At 40.0% G+C, this 20,960-nt stretch overlaps 1 protein-coding gene across 2 annotated transcripts; it reads right to left on the minus strand.

Moving 5' to 3' along the window:
* Positions 1-5,714: 5,714 nt before the first annotated feature.
* Positions 5,715-20,079, minus strand: hdhd2 (haloacid dehalogenase-like hydrolase domain containing 2). Of its 2 annotated transcripts, XM_034096584.1 has the most exons (9): positions 20,002-20,079; positions 14,754-14,863; positions 13,767-13,869; positions 13,305-13,410; positions 11,068-11,152; positions 7,824-7,989; positions 7,669-7,719; positions 6,523-6,586; positions 5,715-6,039 (listed from the first exon to the last, which is right to left on the minus strand). In XM_034096584.1, the coding sequence occupies exons 2-9, from the start codon at positions 14,852-14,854 to the stop codon at positions 5,936-5,938; spliced, it is 780 nt and encodes a 259-aa protein (XP_033952475.1). In that variant the 5' UTR covers positions 14,855-14,863; positions 20,002-20,079; the 3' UTR covers positions 5,715-5,935. The 2 variants fall into 2 exon arrangements, with proteins under 2 accessions (XP_033952475.1, XP_033952476.1); XM_034096585.1 differs by lacking the exon at positions 11,068-11,152 and having other exon boundaries at positions 13,301-13,410.
* Between the last annotated feature and the right edge of the window lie 881 nt (positions 20,080-20,960).

The following is a 20,960-nucleotide window of genomic DNA, read 5'->3' on the forward strand; positions in this document are numbered from 1 at the left end:
TTAATCTTAATTAACGCGTTAAAGTCCCAGCCCTAATTTAAATCTTAGGTTGCTGTATCTTTAGTTATCTGTAAAGAGCTGATGGTGGATTTTTAGCATTTCGTCAGATATCTGGGATTCTACGGACGAAAAGTTTATTATTATTCCGCCGGTATTTTGGCCCTCTTCTCCTCCCGCATTGAACATCGCAGAAACTCCGTTCAAACATCAAAACGTTCAGCTCGGTCGGGAATCGATGGCCATTACTTTTCTCATTCATAACTTTCATAATTCCAGAGATACATCCCATAATACATCACATTTTTAACATTGAAGTCAATAGAGGAAATCTTCAGACTTCAACAAATCTTCATGCGACTTCAACTGTTCATTCATACTTTCACTCAGAAACCTCATTACAACTATAAAATGTTACACATCTTTCTGACATTATTCATGTAAAACAACTTGTAAATCTGATTCTTACCTTTAGAGATATTAAACATTGTTCAGACCTTGTTTTATAGGTTTTCTTCAGGTTTTAACATTAACTAGAGTGCGTGATGTCACAGCTAGAGGGTAGAAAATCTTGAAATTTGCCTTCATATATTTTTTTAAAACTGCCATAATTCCCAAACCCTACATTCCTGAGACATAATTATAAAAAGTGCTCAAACTTCACCTGTGTGCTAACAGTCCGGCCGTGAAGACAACTACGGGACAGTTTTGAGATTTCTTCAAATGCCGTTGCCATGGCAACACAATGCTCGCCATGAAACACAGTTTTCTCATAACTTCAGTGAAACTGCTCCAAACGCCCCAAAACTTCACAGGTTTGGTAATGATGCAGCCATCAACGCATCTAAGCGTAGTATGGGGTGTCATCAAATGCCGTTGCCATGGCGACAGATCATTCACCATCAAGTTAGTTCAGAAGTTTGCAGTTCAAATATTCTGCTGCTTTTCCAAGCCTTTTTACCTTCTTTTCTTCTCTCATCACACATTCAACTCCCCAGTGTTCATGTATCATTTCAATCTAAATTCTTCACTTTCTTCTTACACATTACATTTCAGCATAGCAGTTTAGCGTCAGATTTTCAGCATAAAGCATTCCCACTAGCAATTTCTTCAGGAATTGCATTCTCTAGTTATGAATGAATGAATGAAAACTTTATTACAGACTCAGGGTCCAGATTAAATACAAGACATTACATAGATAAAAGACAAGGCATTAGATATAATAAATTACATACATAGCATAAAAAGAATTAATAGTTTAAGAATAATTTAAATCAGTGTCCTACAAAGAGACAACTATACCAATGTCTCCACAGCTGCGATTGGTAGCGTGTAGTACTAAACCTTATGTTCGATAAGGCCAAGAGGATTTCATTATCAGAGTCATTAAGCCGGCAAATACATTTATACATAAGATTTCTTAAAACAGCTTGTAGAGTATTGACTCCTGCAGCCACAAACATTTCACTTGCACTCGACCATCGAGGTCTCATCAGCAATATTCTCATGGCATCATTATAAGCTACTTGAAGTTTCCGTAAACTTGCTTTTCTGTAGTTTGACCACAAATGTGCCGTATAGAGCGGTGTGCAATATGCTCTGAACAGAGACATCTTCACTCCATCTGTACATGCACCAAACTTACGTGGGAATGTTTGCTTGTGCATACATCATGCGGCATTGCCTATAAATATATTCATCATCTGTCATTTGTTCTGTAATAAAGTGTCCAAGATATTTTAACTTATTACAGACACTAAGATTAATATCAGGAAATTACAAGTTAATTACAGTTATTGATTAAATTAGTGTTTTATATGTGGCTCAGCCTTGTGGTTCGTATATGTTCTATTTCGTCCCTACTGACCGCCAGAGGCGGTGCTTTAGCACTGGATATGTCCATCGCGCGCATGCGCAGCTCGAGTACCAATAACAACAAAGTCACCTGTGACCCACGTGACACCGGCTATATCAGCCGGTATTGTCAGAGGATCTGTTCCCTTTCATCTTCTCGCTGCGCGAGGGTACCGTGGCTACGTTTTTGTAGCCTACAGCGTTCTGGTTTGAGCGTTTGATCTGAGGGATTTCTCTGCAAACAGCTGGCCGCGGGGAGCTTCGCGACTGACAGTCGGAGCTACGGGTCGTTAGACGCGTCCTCCAGGAGCTGCGGCCGGCTGTGCAGAGCCTCGACAGACCGGTTGGTGTCAGCTTGTTGCTGGTGATGGCTGTGTTTCCACACCCGCTCCCAGCCAAGTTGTCCTGATTACCGCCTTATTGTTTGTGGCTTAGACTTTCTGGTGACGACAGTGTTCCCGCTTCCTCTCCCATAAAGTTGCCCTTATGCTCTTTTGAAAGTTCTGCTTGTGGCGTTGTGCCCGAGCTATCATTAGCATTTGAGTCCCAGCTTTGGCTGCGTCCCTCATTCAATTTAGTATGGAAGCCCAGAGGGTCATACTTTAAACCCGTTTTTCGTTTAGATGCAGAAAGTAAGGTAAGTACTTTCTATTTCTTAGAAGCTATTATCTGGTCTTAACATTTGTGTTCTGACTTGGTCGCTTGATTGTTAGCAGCAGCCGCTTGGCTAACACCTTGCTGTTGAGCTTAACTATTAACTCAGGGCAGTGCTCCCGCTCCCTGTAGCATAGGGTTTGATTGCAGTAGCGCTAGATCGTTGTATTACTGCTCCTAGTACTAGACTCCTAGCACTAGGATGATATGCAGAGAACATCTTCACGGCGGGTGCTGTGTGCTCGGCATGTGCGGTTACTACTGTAACCAGGCACGGTTCTATGCGGGCTGTTCTCTTTCTTAGAAGCTAATTATCTGGTCTTAACATTGTGTTCTGACTTGGTTGCTTGATTGTTAGCAGCAGCCGCTTGGCTAACAACTTGCATGTACGGTTAAGCTTCATTATTTAACTCAGCCGGTGAGGGCAGTGCTCTCGCTGCTGCTCCCGGTAGACGCATGGTATGGTTGCAGTAGCGCTATATCGTTGTATTTACTGCTCCTAGTACTAGACTCCTAGCACTAGGACGATATGCAGAGAACAATCTTCACTGTGTGTGCTGTGTGCTCTGCATGTATGGCCATTAAGGAGGATTTCATCCTCCCAATATTATATTGTCTAGTGGGCAGCCGTTGGCTGACACTTTTAGGCACCGGCCACAGTTACTATTGTAACTAAGGTTCTAAGCTGTAAGTACTGGCCATAATTACTACTGTAACTACGGTTCCAAGCTGTGTACGTACTGGCCATAGTTAATACTGTAACTACGGGGTTAAGCCGTAAGTACTGGCCATAGTTACTACTGTAACTACGGTTCCAAGCCGTGCACGTACTGGCCATAGGCAATACCGTAACTACGGCTCTATGCTGTGTAAGTACTGGCCATAGTTACTACTGTAACTACGGTTCTAAACCATGTAAGTACTGGCCATAGTCACTACTGTAACTACGGTTAGATGCCGTGTGAGCCCTGGCCATGGTTACTGCTGTAACTACGGCTCTGTGCTATTCTATTCTTTAGAAGCTAGTTATCTGGTCTTAAACATGTGTTATTTGACTTGATCTCGCTTGATCGTTAGCAGCAGCCGCTCGGCTAACGTCTTGCGTATACTGTTAAGCTTCTTTATTTTACCCAGCTAGGTGAAGGCAGTGCTCTCACTCCCGCTCCCTCTACCGGTAATGCGGATGTAGCTAGCAGGTAGCCGGTGAAGGCTGTGTTCCCGCACCCGCTCCCGGTTACACTGCATCTGGTATTCGTCTCTAACTCAACCAGTGAAGGCAGTTCTCGCCCCCGCTCCTGGTAGACGCCAAACTGTCGTGTTTTTCTGTTAAGCAGGTAGCTGGTGAAGGCTGTGTTCCCGCACCCGCTCCCGGTTACGCTGCATCTGGCATTCGTCTCTAACTCGACCAGTGAAGGCAGTGTTCTCGCCCCCGCTCCTGGTAGACGCGGAACTGCCTTGTTTCTCCGTTAAGCAGGTAGCCGGTGAAGGCTGTGTTCCTGCACCCGCTCACGCTGCATCTGGCATTCGTCTTTAATTTAACCAGTGAAGGCAGTGTTCTCGCCCCCGCTCCTGGTAGACGCTAAACTGCCTTGTTTATTCCGTTAAGCAGGTAGCTGGTGAAGGCTGTGTTCCCGCACCCGCTCCCGGTTACGCTGCATCTGGCATTCGTCTTAATTTAACCAGTGAAGGCAGTGTTCTCGCCCCCGCTCCTGGTAGACGCTAAACTGCCAGGTTTCCGTTAAGCAGGTAGCTGGTGAAGGCTGTGTTCCCGCACCCGCTCCCGGTTACGCTGCATCTGGCACTCGCCTCTAGCTCAGCCAGTGAAGGCAGTGTTCTCGCCCCCGCTCTTGGTAAACTGCCTTATTTACTAATCCAGCTAGGTGAAGGCAGTGATCTCGCTCCCGCTCCCCATGCATGGAGAATTACATGAACTACATGTTGCTAAATCCACCGCGGAGCCTAAACAGAAGGGCAACCATGGCAACCATGTTCGGGGGTCTTCTTCGCTGCTTTTGGTGTATTTTGTGGCGGAAGTACAGCACCACTTACAGGCCCGGCATATGTACTACATACATTCACTTTGATTTGCATGCATACATATATTCATATATGATCCCTATGAACCTTTTCAGGTAACTTTTATTGCAATTATCGTTGTTATTTTGTATTGCACGTTTTTACTTTAACTTTTTATGTTTTTATAAGTATGTTATTTTGTTTGTTCTAAAATATAGCAACGGTCACAAAGAATTTCCTCCACAGGATAATGAAATTATTCTGATTCTGATTTAACTTCCATGATGAAATACTGATCAGATATGTTGATGTCAACCACGTTTTTTTTGCATTCTTTTGATGAACAGTAAGCAGATGAAACAGCAAATCATATAATAATTGCATAGAATGACAAGGTACTCTCTATATCTATTTTACAACATTACCACTGCCACTTCTTATAGCAGCCTTTTTATTTCATCTATACAAAGAACACTGTGAAATAATGCAGTGTTCGTGTTATCTTTTTTATTCCAACTTAACCCTTGTGTTGTGTTCAAAAGCTGTTACCGTTCATGGTGTCCGCGGGTACATTTTGACCCATGATTTATCTGAGTCCAACACAATCACAAATAATGACTATCATCCAATATTGTTTTAACTACATCCTAACTAACTTATAATGCATCCATAACCGTACAATCCTGTTGTAATTTAATTGTATGGCCCCAAAACACATTACACCACATATTGCACACGTGAATGTGTGTTCAGGTTCAAGTGTTAGTGTACATATTCTTTGTGAAAGGTCGAGTTCCCGTGGGGGGAGGGGGCCAGAGGGATGGGAGACCAGGTGCATGTTGCGAAAAAAGTATTGTTACAGTTGATGAAGGGGGAGGGGTGTCTAAAGTCAAAGATTAATCTTGATGGGGTCAAATTTGACCCCGAGTCACCCCCAATAATGCTGCAGAGTCTTCCCAGACCCGAAACACCAAATTATACACTTTTTTTTTTAGAGACCTTCAGACTTGGCTAAAATTGTCAAAATCAGTTTTGTAGTGTTTACATAGCTGTTGTGGAGTGGAGGATATCATGAAGCCTTGTTATTATATAATTTGAACTTGAAACGGGCCACGGGAGACCCGAACACAACATAAGGGTTAAATGTACACTTTGACATAATGACAAACATCAGTTAATGAGGCAACAGATGGTAAGTATTTAGTCATTGCATACTTTACTTTTAAGTATTAGTCACTTAAGAAAGTAGTCTACAACAGTGAAATAGACATGTTGTTAAAGGTGTGCATGCTCTTTTATATATACAGGAGCATAGCATTGTTATTTCACCTAAAGGTTGAGGGAATGCTGAGTGGAATGATTCAATACACATCTTTAGAGCTAGTGGTTTTTTGTACAAAAAGGAGCTGTTGTTTTATAACAGGTTCTTCAGGATGTGTGCCACAGCTTCTGGGAAACTGTCACATGTCAGGTGGGGGGGAGGGTTGATTTTATCCTCATCTCCTTCTCTGTATTTACCTAAGACAGAAATTGGAATGCTATTAATGACACAAAAACAACAATGATAGCAAAACAATGTGTTCACAAGTCTATGTTGGAAGAAGTACTGCATGCCAAAAAATATAAACAACAATCCTATAGTATGTAGGAAAAAGGAACAAAACTCACAGTATAGTTTATTTAAAAAATGAAAAACAGTCATAGTATACTATGTCATATAAATGACATAGTATTGTACATTGAAAATATCACAAAAAACAACAAAGTATAGTATGTTGAAATTATCTGAAAAATCGACAAATAAATGAGACAACACAACATATTATAGTGTGTAAAATAATGTAGTGTATCAAAAAAAAAGAAGAGAAATGTTGAAATCTGAAATTTTTTTTTCGAAAAAAGTCATAGTATGCAGAATGTCGTAAAGTATAGAAAGTCATAAAAAGTCATAGTATAGTTTTCCATAAAAAAGAAGGAAAAATAAAAATGGACGTTTCTCACCAGTTCTGACCAGAATTCCCAACATCCCTGCGTTCTGTGCTCCGCCCACATCATCTCTGGCATCCTATGGGAAAGCAGCACAAACCATTGAAAACATCATTTGATTGGTCTACACATGTTCCTACAGGCTGCTGCTGAAACAGTTAGAAGTTGTTTCCCACAGATCCACAAGCTGAGATTCCTATCAGATATTGAAAAGTAAGATCCATCCATCCATCTTCTCCCGCTTATCCGTGGTCGGGTCGCGGGGGTAGCAGTTCCAGCAGAGAGCCCCAAACTTTCTTTTCCCTGGCGACATCAACCAGCTCTGACTGGGGGATCCCAAGGCGCTCCCAGGCCAGCGAAGAGATATAATCCCTCCACCTGGTCCTAGGTCTACCCCTTGGTCTCTTCCCAGCTGGACGTGCCTGGAACACCTCCCTAGGGAGGCGCCCAGGTGGCATCCTAACTAGGTGCCCGAACCACCTCAACTGGCTTCTTTCGACGCGAAGGAGGAGCGGCTCAACTCCGAGTCCCTCCCTGATGACCGAACTTCTCACCTTATCTCTAAGGGAGACACCAGCCACCCGGCGGAGGAAACCCATCTCGGCCGCTTGTATCTGCGATCTCGTTCTTTCGGTCATGACCCATCCTTCACGACCATAGGTGAGGGTAGGAACGAAAATGGCCCGGTAGACAGAGAGCTTTGCCTTCTGGCTCAGCTCCCTTTTCGTCACAACGGTGCGGTAAAGCGACTGCAGTACCGCTCCCGCTGCTCCGATTCTCCGGCCCATCTCACGCTCCATTGTTCCCTCACTCGAGAACAAGACCCCGAGATACTTGAACTCCTTCACTTGGGGTAAGGACTCATTCCCTACTTGGAGTGGACAGTCCATCGGTTTCCTGCTGAGAACCATGGCCTCAGATTTGGAGGTGCTGATCCTCATCCCAGCCGCTTCACACTCGGTTGCGAACCGAAAAAAACGTTATTTTACGCATCATCTTACTTTTCACACGAGTAAAAAAGTAAGATGATGCGTAAAATAACGTTTTTTAAAAGACATTTCTATTTGGAGTGCGACTGATCTCCGGTTTGATTCCCAACAACAGCCCACTCTCTCTGTGCCCTTGTTCACAATAATGTACGTATAATGTATGCATACTTACATCTCCTATCATGACAGCTTCAGTGGAGCTACATCCTAAATCAGACAGGGCCTATTAGAAGGAAACACAAAGGCCTTGTTAAGAGGTAGAACAAAAATAAATAAATACAGAAATCCGATTCATACATGGGTTAAGAAGTTGGACAAACTTCTAACCTGTGTGAAGAAACACTTTTCGGGCTTTCCCACCACAGTAGCTCTGCAGTCTGCAGCGAACTCCAGTCCCGCCACAAAGGGCCCGGGGCCGAGGGCCAAACCATCCGCACATTTGTAGTATCGAGCCTTATGGATGGCGATGAGAGGAGCTCCTTCCAGAACCATCCTGGACAAAATACACACAATTATACACGCTTCACTATCAACTGTAATAACCAGGGGCATAAAGCTCTAGTCAGACGTGTCAAACTCAAGGCCCGCGGGACAAATGTGGCCCGCCACGTCATTTCATGTGGCCCGCGAGAGCTTAAACGGTTTGATTGTATAAAAATAAACAAGTCAAATGCATGCAGTGACCAAAAACTACATTTCCCACAATACATGCCGATTATGTTACCCGCGAAGTGACGGCATCCCGCCACTAGACTGCAGTGTTTCCACATCGATGCGATTTTCCCAACAAGTGGAATTGAGAAATACAAATAATGATCCCAAAATGTCAAGGAAGAGAAAAATTGATGCAGATGGAAGGGTGTTTCAAGAAAGATGGGAAGGTGAATACATGTTTGTGCTTCAAGGAGAAAAACCGGTATGTCTTTTGTGTTATGAGGCGGTGGCGGTTGTCAAAGAGTACAATCTACGTCGGCATTTTGAGACCAAACACGGAGCTAAGTATGCCAAAATTAGCCATCAAGAAAAACAACAAATTGCCCAAGAAGTGTTTGCGAAAGCCAGAACCAAAAACAATGCGGCAGTGAAAGCTAGCTTTGTTGTGGCTGAAGAAATCGCACACGCTTCAAAGTCTTTTTCAGAGGGAACGTTTTTGAAGCAGTGCATGCTGAAGGTCTGTGAGCAGGTGTGTCCCGACCAGATACAGACTTTTAAAAATGTCAGTTTATCAAGAAACACTATCGCGGACCGAGTTAAGGAACTAGCAGGAAACCTGGCAACACAGCTGGCCGAAGAGACACGCAGCTACATAGCTTTTTCAGAGCACAGACAACACGGATACAGCGCAGCTATCTATTTTTATTAGAGGCGTGAAGTCGGACCTCTCTGTCACTGAGGAGCTGTTGGATGTGGCTGCCATGCATGGGATCACAACGGGACGGGACATTTTTGATGCGGTGGAGAAGTCCGTCATTAAAAAACTTGGTGGGATTAACTACAGACGGTGCACCTGCAATGTGTGGAAGAAAAGTGGGCTTGGTTGGACTAATGAAGGAGAAAATGCAAGAAAGTAACTGTCACACTCCTCTGATAACGTATCATTGCATTATCCATCAAGAAGCTTTGTGCGGGAAGGTGCTGGGGATGGTTAATATAGTGACCACGGTCATGAAGACAGTGAACTTCATTCGGGCGCGTGGCCTGAATCATCGTCAGTTCCAGCTGTTCTTGCAGGAGACGTGCCATACCATACAGAATTAAGGTGGCTGAGTAGGAGCAAAGTTTGAGCTTAGGGAAGACATTGCTCTTTTCATGCAGAGTAAAGGAAAACCCTCGTCTGAACTGTCAGATCCAAACTGGCTGTGTGACTTTGCTATGTTGTGTGACATAACCGAGCATCTCGCCCAACTGAATCAGAAGCTGCAGGGACGCAAACAAGTCATCACGCAGATGTCCGACACGATCACGGCTTTCCAGCGTAAACTTGACCTATGGATGTGCCAAGTGAAACAGGACCATCTTGCCCACTTTCCTGTTTATCAGAGCATCTCAGCCTCATGTCCCGGTACTTTCTCATGTGCTCAGTTAGCTACCAAACTGAGCCTGTTGATGAATGAGTTTGATCGGCGCTTCTCTGACTTCAGAGCACAGCACTCTGGATTTGCCATCTTTGCTAGTCCTTTCACCACCGACGTGTGCACTGCACCCCAACACCTTCAGATGGAGTTAATAGAGCTTCAAAGCGATAGTGGCCTGAGAGCAAAGTTCCAGGATGCTACAATCCAGGACTTTTACCGTCTACTGCCCCCTGCTTTCATGCCACAGCTTCGACTTCATGCTGCCCGTGTTCTGTCTATGTTTGGGAGCACCAATCTGTGCGAACAGATGTTTTCAATAATGAATCTAAACAAAAACAAGCACAGATCACGCATCACTGAAGGCAACCTCCACGCTGTTCTACGGATTGCTCCAGCACAGGACCTAAAACCAGACATTGACACACTGGCCATGGAAAAACGGTGTCAGACATCTGGTCAGAAAACACATTGGTAAGCATTTAAAAAAAACCTAATAAAATGCAATTCAACCAAGAAGAAGAATAGTTAAACTATGTGCAATGTAATGATTGTGCTTGCATTTTGTTTTGTGTTTGTTATTTTCAGAACATGATCAATGGATGAGGATGGTGGAGAGGGGATCCACATGGTGTGTTCAAGGACAGGCAGCATCTCCTCAAAAACTAACCTAAAAACTTGACCAATATAGTTGTGGACTGAGACAACCCTTATTTTGAGTTTATTACATATACTACTTTATATGTGTAGCAGTGTATTTAGTGTTTGCAGGTTTTATGTGTTTATGCAGACAAATGTTTACTGGAATCAAACCATCTCTCATTAGTTGGCTGCAAGGCTGTGTGCAGCCATTTGTTTTTGTAAAATGCTACATCTGTCACACATGTTCTTAGCAGCTCACAATTGTTGGTTTTACAGTTATTTGTTATTTCAAGTTTTGAACAAAGTTAACTTGTGTTTGATGTTATTTTTAATTTTTATTTATTCACTTGGATAGTTTGATCGTTGATTGATGGAGTAATATGGGTTTCATAACCTGACAAATTAAAAGGATTTATGTTATAATAACAAAGCAACAAGCAAACATATTTTTTACATCCATGCAAATATATATGTAATATTTGTAACTTGAATAAGTAATAAATTCAGAGTTATTTAACATTAACGAGTAGTTACATTTATTTTACATTGCATTTAGTTACATTGCATTTAGTTACAGTTCTAAGTTACATCTGGCCCTTTGAGGACAGCGATTATGCTGATGTGGCCCTCGGTGAAAATGAGTTTGACACCCCTGATGGTGTTTTCACAGAGGTACGGTCTCTCAATGACTCAGCAATTTCAAAGTTATAGATGATAGACATCCTCTTTTTGGGAAAATGAAATAAGAGACTAATTAGAAACGTTTTTATTTCGATACCAGCAACAAAAGCTGGACTGTAACTGTTATCTCGATATTTGTAACGCACATGTTTGTGACCCACTGATGGATGTGTCACCTGAAAGCCTGGTTGAGTGTCTGGTAGTTGAAGTGATCAGGAGAGAGTCCGATGACAACGGCGTTTGGCTCTGACGTGTCAATACCTGGAAATTGGAATTATAAAAGTCAATAAGTTATAATATTGATATGATTTTGTATCCAGCATGTCATGTATTAAATGTCGTTATTAAATGAAATGATATAAAGATTATTTGGAAAGGGAAACAATCTATGTAGCTGTCCATCATTTTGCAATAATATTCATCCCAGGAAATGTCAACCCTCCTCACAAGGAGGTCAAAGGTCAAGATCAGCAGGGCTCAACTTTTTTATAACACTTACAAACTACAAAACAGCAGATTTCTCTGAGAAAATAAAGAAAGATCAATAACACATAATAATGTAAAGCTAAGAAAGACACCAGAGCCTGTTTTGGATAGTGTTACTATGTAAGGACAAGTACTTGAAGTGGTTACCTGTTACACATACCTTGGTATCTGGCTTGATGATTGTCTTACTTTTAAACTTCAGTTCAATAACCTGTTTAAAAAGCTGAGGGTTAGACTAGGTTTCTTTTACAGGAACAAGTCCTGTTTCTCGCTTGAGGCCAGGAAAAGGCTAGTCACTGTGACCTTTGTACCTGTGCTGGACTATGGTGATTTGATCTATATGAATGCACCTGCCAATTACCTGAGCAAGTTAGATGCTGCGTATCACAGTGCTCTGAGATTTGTCACAAATGGTAAAGCACTTACTCATCACTGTACCCTGTATACCAAGGCAGGTTTACCATCACTCTCTGTACGGAGGCTCAGCCACTGGTACACGTTTATTTATAAAGCTTTGTTGGGTGAACTCCCGTATTATATCTGCTCTCTGATAACACAGAGAGTTGCAAGCAGCTATTGTCTGAGATCACATGATGTGGTCTTGTTAGATGTGCCAAGAGCAAGGACTGTCTTAGGTAAGACAGCTTTTATGTGCGCAGCTCCACTTGCTTGGAACAATCTTCAGCAAGAATTGAAACTGAGCAATCTCATTCCTCTGCATGTTTTTAAAGCTAGGCTAAATGAAATGCTCGTTGATACTATGGGCACTTGTAAATGTCTATAACTATGTAGATGTATCCTGTAAATATAATGTATGATGTCCTTTGTTGTTTTATGTTTCATGTGGAACCTATATGCTGCAGGTCTCCCTTGAAAAAGAGATCTATGATCTCAAGGGACCAATCTGGTTAAATAAAGGTTTGAAATTAAATGAAATGTCATTGTGCGCTTTGGAAACAATTCAACAACTACTCATCAAAAAATTGTGAACGTACAGTAAGATTTGGCTTTGGACCCCTTAAAATAAACTGATGGCTATATGTTGAATAGCGATACACAGAGACACGCACACACACACAGCGTTATGTTCAGGTTTTTTCCTTGATTTTAAAAGATATAATATTGTTAAAATGCTTGTTTACTGTTGTACCACCTAGTACTTGGTGCTTTGGCAATACTTTGTTTTTTAAATGGTCATGCCAATAAAGCTTATTTGAACACACACACACGCACACCACGCCCTACACCCTACCCCTCCCTTTGGAGGGTCCGCCACGTTAAGTGCTGTTCCAAACCAACGAGTGTGGAGCGGTGTGGAGGGGGAGTGGGCTATCAAGCCCTCAAACAGCGAGTCTGCATCGGAGCTGACTCGAGACCGGTCTCAACGCTGTGTGTGTCGGTCAGGAAACAAGCTGTTAACAAGTAGTTCCAGCAAACATCCGCTGATAAATTGCGATGTTAACAACCTCATGATGACCTCATATGCTTTAACTTAGGATCGTTTACCTGTGTTTAGTCTAGAAAAAGGTAAATGTGTGCATTTTATTATAAAGTTGTGTATATTTACAGACTGTTGCAAAAACTAAGAATCTTATAAACATTAGGTTTAAAACCAAAAGAGCTTTGAAACACAAGATGTTTGGAGTTTTATTTGAGTTATTCATTTAAACTTTTTGTCTAAGAGATGCTGATTTGAAACCGTTGTTACATACAGTTACAGCATTTCCTGTTCCTGCCGGAGAGAGGGGAGGCCGTCCCAAAGCTTGCTGCTGTATTTACTCCCTCCATCTGACAGGAGGGAGCCTCGTTGAGCTGCGAGTGTCACTCCACGGAGTTCACTCCGTCACGGAGGGGGAGTGTGTGTAGGGTGTAGTGTGTAGGGTGTAGTGTGTAGGGCGTGGTTTGGGATTGGGCCTCACTCACACACCTGTGAAGTCTTCCAGAGCGCTGTCCTCCAGCAGCAGCAGAGGTCTGAGTTGTTTCCGCTCCACCAAACTCCTCGCGGCACTGAGCGAAGTGAAGATCTCTTTTTCCTGCACAGTTGGGTTCATGTTCAAAATAAAAGTCAGGGAATAAAGAGTTGATCTCTTCATGAAGTAGCTCGCATTAAAGCATGTGCACATTTATTCTCAGTTCTTTCACATACATTCTAAAAAACAAATGTACATTGTTCAAAGTAACTTGTCATACTTCTGTAGGGAATATTTTGGTATATTTACATTTCATTTTCTTTTAAGATAATAGTTTTCAACATGTCGACCTAAGTCTTCTTACTGTATTTATGTACAGTAGGCAGCATTTCACACCACAGCACATTCCTTGTATGTGTAAAGTCACTTGGTAATACACCTGGTTCTGAATAAATGAGACCTGTGTTTGGAAGTTCTACCTGGACGTGGAAGTCGAGCCGCTGCAGTCTCTCCACTAAACTCCTCTTGCTCTCCTTCGTGGTGTTGGTCACAAACTTCACATCGACAGACGCCTGCCGTAAGCTGAAGGCACCGCGACACACAAGCAAACATTTCAAGTTTAAAGCACATGAAACCATAATAACAGCAACATTTTACAATTCATTTTAATAAATTATATCTTTATTGGGTATAGATAACCTAATTAAATACATGTTAAGCTATAATTCATAACATAACAATCAACAAACCAGAAAGAAAGAATTAAGAAAACAAGGATCCCCTTGTTTATAGCAGTGGTTCTCAACTGGTCAAGCCTCAGGACCCACTGTTTTCCTCACAGAAAATAGTGCAGTAATGTATATGCTTCTCAGCAGACACTTTTAAGTAAAGTGAAGTACAGTGCATACATTTTCAGTAAATGTATTCCATGAAAAAAAACCACATCCTCAACATTGTTAGTGCCATGCAAGGCAGATTATATCCCTTCACAGAACTAAAACAACCCCATAGCATTATCTCTCCATAGAGGAGTGTCCCAATACTTTTTTTTATATACACTATATAGACAAAAGTATTGGGTCATGACTAAGAGGAGTGTCCCAATACTTTTCTCTATATAAAAAAAAAGTACAGGGACATTAGAAGACAACAAATCATAACATTCTCCATGGGGAGAATGCCGCCATGAGAATGTTATGATTTTTTACATATCCATGACTTCATTCATGTTTTTTCTCTACATGATATAATAAAAAAATATTTCACAGGATCCTTTGATTTGTAGTTCATGAGGTTATCATGTTTCAAACGATTCCATGTAGATTTGTTTTATTATCGTATACTAGGAATACAACAACATCTTCTGCTTGATTACCTCTGGTGTTTTCCAAGCTGGGTTTTTATTCAGAGGAATACCAAAACATGTTATGAGCATTTTTCATTGCTATTTGGGCGATGTCTCCTACCTGTTGAGGGCGTCCTGCGCCCCGGGCACCGCCGTGTCCTCGATGTGTAAAGTTCCACTCAGGTCGATGAGCACCGCCTTCAGAGCGCGTCGGCCCGCCATGATGGAGACCTGCAGAGCACGTAAAGATAAGATAAGATGGTACTTTATTGATCCCAATTTGGGAAATTGTTTTTGTTGCAGCAGCATAAAAGACAAGGAATTTTACAATAAAACAAAACTAGAAACAGACAAGAATAGAAATACAATAAAATAGAAAATATATATGTTGAAATAGAAAATATACATGTAGATACACACTCTAAAAACGAATTCAGGCGACCTTTCACCTCCACTTAATTAAATGCATGGTTGCAAGATAGAAATGTGAGTTAATTGATTTAGATAAACATTTTAAGTTGCAAACATGAATTTATAAGTTGTGTGGATGTAATAATGTTGGTAATTACATCAACTTAATATTGTGTGTAATTTGAACTCTGATTTCTGCGTTAATTGACTTAAAACTAAATTCAAGTTGTAGTAAGTAATGCAATTGGCTTGATAACTTAATTGTTCTACACCTTGAGTTAAGGATTTCAAGTCCACTCCCACTTAACATGCCTGGACAAGTTCCCACAGTTAAGACAAATAGAAATATACAAAGCACATTTTAAGGTGAGTGTCATCTTTTGTCATTCAAATACAGTAGTAGCCTTGTAGTTGCACCGTATAGGCAAATTGCTGTTTGACCAAAATAAGCAGCCTTTGAACTGAATAGTTCTGTGAGAGGATACAAAGTAGTAGAGGCTACTGTGAGAGTAAAAATACTTTGTTACTATTGTGATATCACTTTTTATTAAAAATGAATCTCGGTGAAGCAGATCAAGGATGCTTCTTGAGGTAGGATCGTTATTTAGAGTTGTCATTGAAATGCAAGTTGTTGGCAGTCACCCATTCAGAATATATTCATTTAGGTAATTTCTCTTTTTTTCCTTTTTAAAAAATAGCACAATACAATTGAAGTACGCAGAGAACTCTAGCCATCCACTGCCTTGTCGTGTACCTTGGAGAAAAGTAAGAGGACCTTTTCAAGGAGTTTAGCGACGTAATTAAAAATCTTGAAATAAAATAAAATCCATGGGCCCAGTGTAAAAACACAGTACAAAAGCACTGCTCTCTGTCAGCTACATTTTGAAGCATATTGCACTTTTGGCCACACCCCAAACAATAATATCTTAGCAGCGTTCAGCATGGTTAGGTGTTGACAGCAATTGCATGGGGAAAGGATTGTGTAACATTTGAAAAGTGGCTTCTGCTCTTCACTTAACCAGTTCACATATTGTATGGAACCTGCAAAAAATATGACGGTTGTGATTGACAAAATCTGTCCACATGCATTTAAACACTAGGCAAAGTACTCAAAAGTACCTCTGTGTGTCTTCAGGACCACATTGCCATGACGACACACACATGCAGACTCAATAGGGGAAAACAATACCAGCGTTGCTTTAGCAGCTGGTAATAATGGCTCTGAATTCGCTAAGAGTGACAGTTTAAAAAGTATGCAATTACCTAATTCATTATCTCTTATGCGCTAACCTATTATTTAATGTGCTTCAAAAGGACATGAATATCGCCTTCATCAGTGACCGGTCCACCCCAGGATCTGACCACACGATGGCAACCCTCGTTGTCGAGGGAAACAAATGAATGAGTATTTTGCGTTAAATGTGTTCATACTGTTTGAAATAATGACTGTCGGCAGTGTAAACATCTTTGTTACATCTTTTGTCAAATTGATGTGTGTGATCTGCAGATTGGTGGCCATTGAGAGTTTGTTTCTGTAGTTTTACATATTTGGCACTGGTTTTAAATATGCAAAGGCCTCTAACTTCGTTGTGATGGCAGCATGTATTTGCTGTGTCCCCATTTCCCATGGTAATATGGCTTATTATTTGTGGGGCAATTTAAATTTGTGTTATTTATCTTTTTTCTCAAGATTGAAATGAAGCTCAGCGCAAGTTCTTTCAGGAAGACTGGGTGTATATACATCCACTCCGCAGCTGCATATAATCAGCTCATCACAGGCGTTCTCTTTAACCTATTACATTTCACCTCATTCTCCAGCAGCCAATCACCGTGCTGCAGCCAAACTATAAAATGGTTCTCCTCTCTCCTGCAGTCAGCTGTGATTGCAGGTGTTCATGCACCTTATCATATGGCATGTGTCAATACATGTTCAAACTAAATGAATTCTCTCCTGATTGAAACATCATGTGTTGAAATAAACAACTGCAGTTCAAAATAAAAAGTGAATCGCCTAATATTTTTGTTGTGGAATCAATTAATTTCTTTCTTTAAAAGGCAAAAACATGAAAAAGCTAAGAAAAAAAACTATTGAATACAATATATTTGGAGCAACTTAATTTATAAATGGTTGTCAACTTAAAAACGTGTGTTCACAATGATGGTAATTAAGTACATACAACTTAAAATTCCTTTTAAATCATGCGGTAAAACTAGTCGGAACAACTTAAAAACTTGTGTTTATGCTACCAATTATTAAGTAAGTGGTAATTAAAAACACCTCTGATTGTAGAGGAAAAGCCTTCTCAAATAACTTTGTTGCTTTAAGACAATTTCATTAGAAGTTGTCTTAACTCAATAAACATCGATGCAAACTGTTGCGTTGATTTTATTTGTTGAGCCAAGGCATTTGTTTTTAGAGTGCAGTCATTCTAGAGAAGCAGAGAGAGGAGGTGGCTCTGGTGACACTTTGACACCCTTTTCTTTTTGTTCATGTAAAATCTAAATCAGATTATTTGTGTTGGGAAAATACTGAATGTTCTCTTCTAATATCAGAGTAGCACATGATAACAAAAGCCCTACGTAGCTGTGCACGTAACCGGATGTATGATTACCTAGAAGAGCGTCAGGACACACTGTTTTAGGCCTATGATAGCTATGTGACAACGATTAACATGATGATTCAGCCTCTATGGAGATAGACATGTGACAAGTATGATCATTTCTGACGTGGGCCTTAGCTAATCTAAACCAAACATTGTATACTGCTTTGAACCGGTATTCCTCCATCTTGTGACTGTAACACTCTCTTGTATAGCAGCATGTGAAGGACACTGTTCTGGAACTAGTTGTCCCAAATGCCCTGTGTGTGATGACTACTTCCATTATTGAGAGGATCATAAATATATGTATCCTGATATTGAAGCTCAAGCTGGTGACGAGTGATATTTTCCTAACAATTTTTATTTTATTCCATTTCATTTTATTATGTTTATACTTGTTTCCACCTTAAAGATTTAAGGATTGTAATGCCTGAACACACTCCTGAAACTTAATAATTCCCCAATTTGGGATCAATAAAGTACCTATCTATCTTAAAGAAAAGCTGGAAGAAGTACTCTTAAGAAATAGCTCTTAAGTAAAGGTAAGTATTCACATCAAAATATCCTTAATGTTTCAAGAGTAAACATAATCATATGAAACTATTGGATTATAATTATAACTATAATACAAACATAGAATATATCATATAAATTATTATTTATCAATTGAGAGTTTTGTATTGGCTAATAATCTGAATATGTAAAGTAACTAGTAATGAATGCTTGTCAAATAACTGTAGTGGAGTAAAAGTCTAAAGTAGTACGAAACAAAAAATACTTAATAGAAGGTAAAGTACAAGTACCTCAAAATTGTAATTAAGTACAGTACTTGAGTAAATGTACTTCCCTACATTCACCACTGGTTTAAGGCATACGACACGCCATGTTTGTTGTTTTCTTTTTACTAATACCGCCTGTAAAGAAAATGTCTTGTATTTTGAGCAAAGACAAAACAAAGAAAAAGTTCTGTCTCAAGCTGTATTGCTATACTGTTTAGCTAAATTCACTCACATAACAATGGTACAAATAATCCTCGTCCTAAAATGGGACTGTCACTCACTTGACTGAACATTAAACAGCCACATTATCAATAGTGTTTCAAATCTGTTAACAGTTTTACGTTGATAGATAAGAGCTGCTCCGATTAGGATTTTCTAAACCGCTAAGTATGACAAAGGTCCGCTGTAAATAGAGCTTTACTCAGTTTAAAAAAGCTTATTTTTTCATAATAATATTTTATTTGAGAGATTATACCTCCATAATCATAATTCACATAGGTAGTGGCAGAATTGATCAGATTACTGCGTTGTTCAAACCTACATCAGGACCGACTGAGAGGATTATTGACCGGTTCGTGACATCATGCCTAAAACACAGATTTTAGGATTGTATTTTATGTGTGATCCCCTATTATTTAGACATGTTCGGATTTCTGTTGTGTAGTTATCAATGTGAGGGTACAATTAATGATCTTAATACGCTCACCAAAAAAAAAACGTACAGCCTGTCTCTCTTATTTGTATTTAGCTCCACTAATATCAGAAAAGCGTGCTGGGAGGGGAGACCCAAAGTAAAAGGCTGTGTGTGTGTGTGTGTGTGTGTGTGTGTGTGTGTGTGTGTGTGTGTGTGTGTGTGTGTGTGTGTGTGTGTGTGTGTGTGTGTGTGTGTGTGTGTGTGTGTGTGTGTGTGTGTGTGTGTGTGTGTGTGTGTGTGTGTGCAGGGGAAAACAGGGCTAAACTAAACAAGCTTCACAATTTTCCAACAATTACCTCTGAGTTTGTACATGTGTATTGAACTACCTTCATGTGATGTGTGTATTTATTAATATTCACTGTTACATTTAAGTGTTCATTCAGGTTGTGTCGATGTATTCTAATATGAGGCAGACAGTAAGAACAAAAAAATAACAGAAAAGATAAGAATATTATTTAAAAATATATATTATTTAAACACTATGTGTAATGCAGCTGTTCTTATTTATATAGGGAACTGTTTGTGTTTTATTATAATTGTATGTGAGTCTTGAATCATAATCATGGTTTTATTTTTTAATTACTATTATTTTTAAATTATCTCCATTGCACTGAGGTTGTATCAGCTGTAACATTAACAACCAGCATTTATCAAGTGAGATAACCAGCTAATAGTAGTATTAGATGCTAGCTGGACCTGTTCCCCTGAATGAAGGATGAAAGGTAAAAAGGGAATTATTTAACCGATAAATTAAACTTTTAATATCCACTACTTCATTTCCACACTTTCCGATGTCACTGCTCATACAAAACGTTGTGTTTTTAACTGCAAAATGTCTTAATAACTGAGTAAATGTGAAGAAAGTTAGCAAACTGCAAAGCTAACCTTTAGCAACAGCTCTCCCCCGACTTCCTGGTTTCGTCTTCGTTGGTGTAAAGTGGAGTTTCGTCTCTGTGAGCTCAGTGCTGCCCCTTCCGGCTCAACACCGCAACAGCATATTCTCTCGTAATTCCTATATTTTATGTTTTTAGATTTAGATCTCTTATTTTTGGAAAAACATTTTTTAATAGCACTTTTTTACATCACTACCTCTTATTTTATTATAATTATCCCCCCCCAATTCATAATGTATGTTATGATCAGATAAGAGGGTTATCCTTAACCACTTAATCACTCATTAGAATAATAATAAAAAACATATGCATCCCGTCCCACTAACAACCAACAGATGTTTTGCATTAGTGGTTCTTTAAGGGCATTCAGATTTAATATGAGGGGAGGTATTATCAAAAACGGCAACAACCTTCTCTCCACCGTATGCCAGACAGCACTGATCAAATCCTCTTTCATACATCCATTGAATAACTGTTTCCCAGTGTTGTTTTGGAGTTTTCCTCCCAAAAATAGTGTGCTGCCCATCAACTGGGAAAACACGAAAACTAATCTGACGCTATGAATGTTTTGTTCAGACAAAATATCTAAATGATTAACATATTTTAAATCCCTTCTATATAAAAAACCCGCTTAAATGTTATTTTCTGGATTTGTTTTTTTAACCTTTTCTTTTTTGATGCTGTCTCTCTTTTGGTTATAACACGTTTGCCAACAGTCCCTTTGTCTCTGCTCCACAACTGTGTTAGGAAATAAAATGTGAACGCACTACATATTTTAGTTTCTTACTTTTATCCATATTTATTCAAAATCTAAGAGGCAGCTTTTTGTATTGTTCTGGTGGACAAACATTGAGGATGTCTAAAACCAATACACTTAATTTAGTTGTCTTAATTGTAATTGTAAATATTTAAAATAGCTCTCATGTCTCAAAAATCAAGTCCCTTTTGTTC

This window comes from Pseudochaenichthys georgianus, chromosome 12 (genome assembly GCF_902827115.2).
Source record: "Pseudochaenichthys georgianus chromosome 12, fPseGeo1.2, whole genome shotgun sequence".
Classification (NCBI taxonomy): Eukaryota; Metazoa; Chordata; class Actinopteri; order Perciformes; family Channichthyidae; genus Pseudochaenichthys; species Pseudochaenichthys georgianus.

Excerpts from the sequence above, each read along its gene's own strand:
- hdhd2 (XM_034096584.1), bottom strand. The coding sequence starts at position 14,854 with ATGGCGGGCCGACGCGCTCTGAAGGCGGTGCTCATCGACCTGAGTGGA. Across the intron at positions 11,153-13,304 it reads CGCTCTGGAAGACTTCACAG|GTATTGACACGTCAGAGCCA; the intron begins GTGTGTGAGTGA and ends TCCAATTTCCAG. Across the intron at positions 6,040-6,522 it reads GGGAATTCTGGTCAGAACTG|GTAAATACAGAGAAGGAGAT; the intron begins GTGAGAAACGTC and ends TTTCTGTCTTAG.